At 37.6% G+C, this 7,680-nt stretch overlaps 1 protein-coding gene across 1 annotated transcript in view; it reads left to right on the top strand.

The window, feature by feature from the left end:
• PSME4 (proteasome activator subunit 4) overlaps positions 1-7,354 on the top strand; it is a 61,782-nt gene extending 54,428 nt beyond the window's left edge. The window contains exons 43-45 of the mRNA XM_010169053.1: positions 4,615-4,777; positions 6,079-6,212; positions 7,220-7,354. Of these exons, the coding sequence (XP_010167355.1) occupies positions 4,615-4,777; positions 6,079-6,212; positions 7,220-7,354 (432 nt within the window). The remainder of the gene's footprint in view (positions 1-4,614; positions 4,778-6,078; positions 6,213-7,219) is intronic.
• Positions 7,355-7,680: the final 326 nt, after the last annotated feature.

Genomic DNA, 7,680 nt, shown 5'->3' with positions numbered 1-7,680 from the left:
CCCCGTGCCCCCCCCCCCCTGCCAAAGAGATGAGAAGGGAGTCACAACAAAGGGGCATGGATTAGGATGAAGGATAGGGACAGCTCACTTACCAGTTATGGTCATGGGCAAAACAGACTGAACGTGAGGAAGAAAAATCAATTTAATTTGTTAACAATCATCTGAGTAACACAGTGAGACATAACAACCACATCTTACAACACCTTCCCCCCACCCCTCCCTTCTTCCTGGGCTCAAATCACTTTGCTCCCAAATTCTCTACCTTCCCTCTGCAAAGCAGCACAGGGGGCAGGGAATGGGGGTTCAGTCAGTTCATCTCTGCTGCTCTTCCTGGCATGGAAGTCCAGGAACAAAGTGTTCCAATGTGAGCTTTCCGTGGAATCATGGACCTCTCTGGGCACAGCTCTCGGCTCCAGCATGGGGATGTGCATGAGCTGCAGACAGACCTTCGGTCCAGCACACCTCCTCACTCCCTGGCTCTGGGGTCTACCCCCACTCTGGTGTTGAGCGTCTTTGGGGTCTCAATACAGTCACACCTGCCCTCAGGCCCAGCTTTTTGCTGCACGGTGGAGTCCTCCACGGTCTACATGTGGGTCTCTGCTCCACTGTTGAACTTCTATAGGCTGCAGGGACCTCCTTTGCATTCTCCTACTCCCTGCAGTTGAACTGGTGTCTGAGATTCTCTGTCCTCCCCCTCCTCCTCCTTCCTCCTGGCAACAAAGCTCTCCTGATGGTCGTCTCTTATTCAGGTCAATGGCCTCTCCTTCAGGTTCTCTGCACCTTCTTCTTTTCAAGACAGTCCTTCCCCTCACAAATATGGATTCACAGAGGTGTTTCTCTAGTGCTAAAAAGCTCAGCCTGGGCAGGGGGGGATGCCTTGGAGCCAGGGGAGCTTTGCAAAGCTTCTCACAGGTTAGCCCCTTCCCCTACTACCAAAAACGCCCCCCACACACACATACAAACCCAACACAATTCTGTATCACCAATTTACAGGACTGAAGGCTTGTATTAAATGATGTGAATTTAAGTATGTTCAATGATGCTCAAGCACAGCAAAGACTCTTTAGTGTTAACCTCCAGTCTGTTCCATTTAACCTGCACCATAATTTTCACTGGTTTTTGTGCTGTTGATAAATATCAGTGAAATTCTTTTTTTGTGTGCTTGGGTGCTCTTTTTCTTTCTATAAGAAAGAGAAGATTCTGAAGTGTGATACCCTTCTGCCAAAACAAAGATCCTGGTTTAGGTCTTTGTGAAGCTACCTTTAAAACAATAGTTATACCTGAGATGTGAAGCTTGCTTTTGTGAACAGTGAATTGGAAATAATTTGAATATACAAATTAAAATTTCTGGCTTAAAAGGTTTGACATTACAATCTCTATGAGTGCATGTAATACTTAGAGAAGAGCACTTAGACTACTCACCCAACCATGCCAATTTCAGTCTTCAGGTGAGCTCTCTCATGTCTTTCATGTCACTATTTGCTACAGCAAGCTGGAAACCAAAAGCTGGCAATCAAAGATAAGTTGCTTCCCACACCAGTCAGAACACTTGCTTCATAATCTCATGTCAATTTGAAAAATAGCAGTTACTCACTTTAATACAATTTATCTAGTTATTTGAAATGTAGAAAAATTATTCTGCTGCACTACAGAGATGCAAATCAGAAAAGCTTATCTATGTTCATAACCACTTACGATCATGTTGTTACCATGGAAGCTTTCATGTTTCTTTGAAAAATAATCTTGTTCTTTCTTGATAATAACTGACAAGATGCAGTATCTTGCAGAGTAATTCCTATGTATTTTTTTATGCTGGATTTTTAAGATGAGTGTGCTTTCAATAGAATCTCTAGCTTTAACTAGTATTTGGTCTGTTTACCCTGTAGAACTGACCTTTTTTATCTTGGATTTAAAGATTTTTTTTTTTTTTTCTTACACAGTTTACACTGCTAATATTGCTAGAATTCTCAAACTTCTGGTGATTTCGTATTTTTTCATAAAATCATTACAACAAACCTTGGCAAGTGACAATGTCAGATGACCACACTGAATGTCAAATAGCAATGTGACTGCAATACAAACTGAATGCAGGTCATAGGACGGTCTGGTCTGTCTTCTATCAGGTCGAGATTTCATGCATCCAGCTGTAAGCATAGGTCTCTAGGATTGAAGAAAGATGTACTCAAATGGTATTGTGGGAAATTCTCCTTCTGAAAGTCGGAGGAGTCATGGAGCTTGTACTATGAATGTAAGAGCTAATGTGACTCAGCAGCTGATAAAGGGAAAAAGTATACAGTCTTGAAAAATAATGTCTCTGTGTACAGCAGTATCGCCATCACTGAATGTCACATCTAATTTTCATGTCATATAGGCAGTTGGAGAGAGCTGCAGGAATTATTTGAGGTGGAGAAAACGTGTTTTGCACTAAAAAATTCTATTTACTCAGAAGCATAAGAAAAGTGAAAATGACTGTATTCAACTGGGAGCTATGGTTAAAGTGATAGCCTAGTTAATCTGAAAGCATCTTTCTCCCAGTTGTCTCAGCCATAATTTGATCTAGGAAGCATCTGGGTAGGTTCTTCATATGTTTGTTTTTATAAATCAGTGTACTGAATACATAGCACTCATATCTTGATAAACATTTTTCATATTACACTGCAATATTACAGTAATGGGAGTATTTTCTCTTTGTGTAAGTAACCCCTTGCAAGTACTGCACTTGGGTTTTGCTTGTGCTGTTGAGTGGTTTTGTTCTGATATTGTTACAGTTTTGGTCAATCAATTCTGACCAAAAAAAATACAACCCCTGCAAACCAGATTTGATTGGAAAAGTATTCCTCTGCTACTCCTCTGCAGTTTTAATATTCTATAAGTCATCACGTGAGTATGATGATCTGTAGATTATTTAGTGTCAGATGTTGTGATGATTAGCTTGTTAATGTATTATTTTAAATGCTGTGCTTTTAAGTGCTCCTCGCAGCAAAACGTTCCTTTTAGTTAGTTAGATTATTAATTTAGAAATGAAAATGGTTTTAATACAGTGAATACTGATGTAAATGAGTACAGTTCACTTGGGAGCTTGCTCACTTTACAGCCAAGCTTCTTTCTATTCTGAGTCTTGCCTTAGCACATCACGTTTCATTTAATAGCGTAGTTCTTAAGAGACTCACAAATTGCAACTATACTGGCAGACTTTCACTTTGTGCTTCTTTATGCTATTAAAGTAGATCACGTTTGAATAATACGTTGTAGAAATTTAAATGGAATGAAGTGAAGTCTCAAGAGCTTATTGTCAACTTATGTTTAATTATTGCAGTACTTGCAGCTATACTTAGTGCTTTGTGGAGCTTCAGAACATTATGTTCAAGGATGTAATTTATTATAATCTGCTGCATTGGATTCAGAGCGTTGGAAGGTGTTTGTACTCCAGACAGACAAATGTTCTGTTTACAGTTAGGTGTAACAGTATGTACTTACCAAAAAATCTGGCCGTTGCTGTCAGTGTTCCAAAAAGTTTGGTCTTCAAGTTTGTAAATGAAGGGATGTTTTTCTCAGCCTGAAGTTACTGAAAGTGGAAGTGAGTTTTGGAGGGACTCCAATTTAAATATGGTCTTAAAGTTCTATAACCTTATGGTTTGGGAACATTTGAGTAGGTAAGATAAACTAGTAAAGCTGATTCGTTATGCTTACTTTTAAAAGCAAATTATTGAGTTGTTTCTACTTACAGTCCACTAACAATGTGTTGACTGTTTTAAAAGGAATGGAAAAGGAGATCTGTGTTTTGAATGGTTTGGCAGTTAGATGAAAATTTAGTTCAGTCTTGTTCTTTTGTGTTTCTGTGTTACTGAAGAGAAGAGTATTTTTCCAACCTGGAATTCTGGTTTTATTCATGTAGTGAAAAGAACTGGTACTAAGGACAACAAAGTAAATAATGTTGGAGCATTATAGAACTGAACTGTTGACCATAAACCACTGAAGTTGGTTGTCATTGCTTATTAATCTAGTATCTGTTGTATCTATCAAAGAATTCTTGTGCTACGGGTCGAACAGAATCAGCATTGTCTCATGAACACACTTTCTACCTTCTCTTGGAAAGACTCTTCTGCCTTTGTCAGTTCTAATGTCTCCATGTACATTTTAAGGAGAAAACTAAATGCTTTTGAATAAAGTATACCTTTTTTTGCTTGGTAAAACTAATGTTAATAGAGAGATTATTAGAAATTTTGTAAAGCAGGTTGATTATTTCAGATGGGGCATCTTGTTCTTATTCAAAGTCTGTTTTTAAACTTTCTAAAAGCTAATCTAGTCTATATGTCTTGACAATGGAGTTTAATTACTTTATTTGTTCAAGTAGTAGGTCACTTTATGACAAATTACGTGAAGATAGTTCTATATTACAGTAGAACTATGTTTATTAATTTGTAAAAAGCCATACAGTAAACTAGTAGGAGTTTATGGTCCATGAGATAACGGGATAATATTTTAAAGACCTGGTCAGAGTTTGGTAACTTGGCCTAGCTGGATGTGCTTAAAAGGATAGTAATAGCATAAATACCTGCTTCTTGCTGTGTATGTGTGCTTAGTAATCGTGGTCTGTTCTGTCTCTGCTCATAGGTGAGAGAAATGGCTGCTACCACACTAAGTGGTCTGCTACAGTGCAATTTTCTCACTATGGATGGTCCCATGCAGACCCACTTTGAGCAGCTGTGCAAGATGCGGCTACCGAAAAAACGCAAGCGAGACCTGGGTTCAGTGGTGGATACAATTCCTTCGGGTGGTAAGAAAATTGCTTCAGAGACTAAAACTATGCATGTCAATAGCAGGTTAGGAAGAAATAAGTATTTTGTGTTCTAGTTAAATCCTTATTCTGCAAGCACTCCAGATGGAATGGGATTTATCCTGTGGTTAAGCGGTATTTAGAAAATTAACGTATACCCAGAGAAACATAAGGTCTGTTGCCCATGCAAATGTTTGTCCTCGTTAAGCATTCATAAACCATAATGGCAAATCACTTGCCTTTATGTACCTTACTGTGCATTTATTTCTGTGTATGTAGTGCAGATCCTAATCCTTGTTAAGTGCTTTGAGTATTTGACTTACAGCATAAATGATTAATAAGAATACACTACTACCAAAAAAGCAAATAATGTGTTCTTTATTATGTACTCTTACGATAAATTAATTTATTACTTTTCCAGAATTAACACTAAAGAGATTTCTCCATTTCCCATGTGTGCACTTCACATAGTTAAGAATGCAGGTGATGAGGGAGAGCTATTTCCTCAGTAAATAAAGTTCTTTAGCTGCTGCAACATAATTTCCTTCCTTACCCACCTTACCTTCTATTTCTTAGTAGTGTGTTTCTTCATTCTAAAAAAAAACCCAAAAAAACAAAAAAAAAAACCCAACAAACAAACCCAACACCAAAAACCCACAACAAAAAAACCTCTTAGTTAACCTTAGTTGGGAACTTTGGCTCTGAGTGACATTCACTTAACCCAGAAGGACTGAATTTTCCATATTGTTAGATGGTCTCCCCTATGTGAGTAAACATTCTGAATGCAGAAATAGGGAGCAGTGGAAATGTAGTTCATGAGCTATTTACTGAGTAGAGAGAAAGATTCATTGAGAGAAGGAAGCTTTTTTGAAACGTTTATAAAGTATACAGCAGTTGCAGATGAAATTTTTTTATACATTCTTCCATTAGAAATGAAAGATATAAGACAGCAGAAGCAATTCGGAGATCCATACACTTGTGTGAATTTATTTGACTAAATGGTCTTGTCCTGGGGTCTCATTTTCTGTAGAAGCTAGATCTCTCTTGACTGTGCCAGGGTTGTTTGGTTGTTTGGGTTTTTTTTAATTCAGGATCAAAACTCACTCCATGTTAGTATCAATATGTTATTCTAATTAGATCACTTCTGTTTAATATATAGGCTCTCTTCAGTCATTCCCATCAGTTAAAAATAGCCTTACTTTCACTGATAACCAGTTTGAAGTTCGGTCGTGTAGTTGAGGAATGTCTTAGACAAGGTAGTTGCACTTTAACAAATGTAAATTAATATCCTGCACTTGCAGACTTGGTGAAACGCCATGCTGGTGTGCTAGGACTTAGCGCGTGTATCTTGTCAAGTCCGTATGATGTACCCACCTGGATGCCACAGCTCTTGATGGATCTCAGTGCCCATCTTAATGATCCTCAGCCTATTGAGGTAAAAATACTTATATCGTTTTTCTGTTCACTGTAACACATCTGAAATACACTTGACTCATTCTTAATTCTCCTTTCCTAGAAAAAAATAAGAGTCTATTAAGAAACTTGGGTTCTGATGCTTTTATTAAATGGTTACAAATACGTTTTAAGTCATGGACTCCTTTTAAGTATTTTTTGGAGTAGTTTTCTTCTTCCTTTCAGATTTAAAGCATAAACTGAAACCTGCAAGAATTTTATCTATAATGAGGAAATAAGTCTTTTTTAATTAAAAATGTTATTTTTGTGTGCGCCATTCTAGAAAATATCAACTTGGACCAAAAAATCACTCTGAAATTTTAAAAACAAGGTTTTATAAGCAGCCCTAGAAACAAGTTTTTAATGAAATTGTTACCCTTAACTCTATTTTTTTTTTTTTTCCCGTCTGTTCAGTTTTGTTGACCTTTGCTATTTTAACCGGAGTAGTGAGTTTATGACTAAAGTATTCCTTAGATTTAAACTTATGGTGTGCTTTACTGAATCAAGGAACTGAACCGATTGGACTTTTCTTTTGTTAATTTAATGATAATCTGAATTAATTTAATAGCAGAAGATATTTTTCCTCTGATTTGTTTCTTCTATGTGCCTTATGTGATTCACCAAATCTTTTTCATGTATTTTAAACCAATGGGTTGGGTCTCAAAATTCAAGGAAAAGGAAGGAGAGGGAAAAGCATTTCACTTACACTTTTTAAGAATTTATTAATTTTTTTCAAACTCAAAATTTTAGGTCAAAGAATCCTTTTTGTAAGAATGTTGGAGTTGTGACACTGGACAAAAGACTGACCAGAACTGTAAAAGTTAAAATACTGGGGAACTGCACTGAATTCCCCAGAGCCCTTCTAACCTTTCTAACTGCTCAGACACTTTGCTCTACTCAGCAGTGATTTTTGCTGTATTCAATGTTTGTTTTGTCATGGAGCTTAGATCCATAACTGATGCAGATCAATACTGCTTCTCTGCTATGCAGATGACCGTGAAAAAAACGCTGTCAAATTTCCGGAGGACCCATCATGACAACTGGCAGGAGCATAAACAGCAGTTCACTGATGACCAGCTACTAGTGCTTACTGACCTCTTGGTTTCACCATGCTATTATGCATAGATGGGTAAGATTGTTTTGACATAAATTAACAGAAACATCAGTCTTATGAATGCTCCTCTAGCTCTCCAGTCTAGCAAGCAGTAGGGAGGAGTCCCTAAACCACAGGGAGAATTAAGTCCCTTGCACTTGCAGTGGTCTGTTCAGAATTGGATGTATTTTGGTTAAATATTGTCCATGTTTTTGTGTGTCCCTGTATTACACTGGTGTTTTGCTAAGACACTCACGCTTGTTTCATTGAATATTGATGTTCCTTTTCTCCATTTTCTGCCAGTTGGCTGCCTTTTAACTGCCTGGCAGTTTCACTGAAGGCAAGGTACTTGCTGCTT

The sequence above is a fragment of the Antrostomus carolinensis genome, unplaced genomic scaffold (genome assembly GCF_000700745.2).
Source record: "Antrostomus carolinensis isolate BGI_N321 unplaced genomic scaffold, ASM70074v2 scaffold22115, whole genome shotgun sequence".
Classification (NCBI taxonomy): Eukaryota; Metazoa; Chordata; class Aves; order Caprimulgiformes; family Caprimulgidae; genus Antrostomus; species Antrostomus carolinensis.
This window is presented reverse-complemented; position numbering and strand designations above follow the sequence as displayed.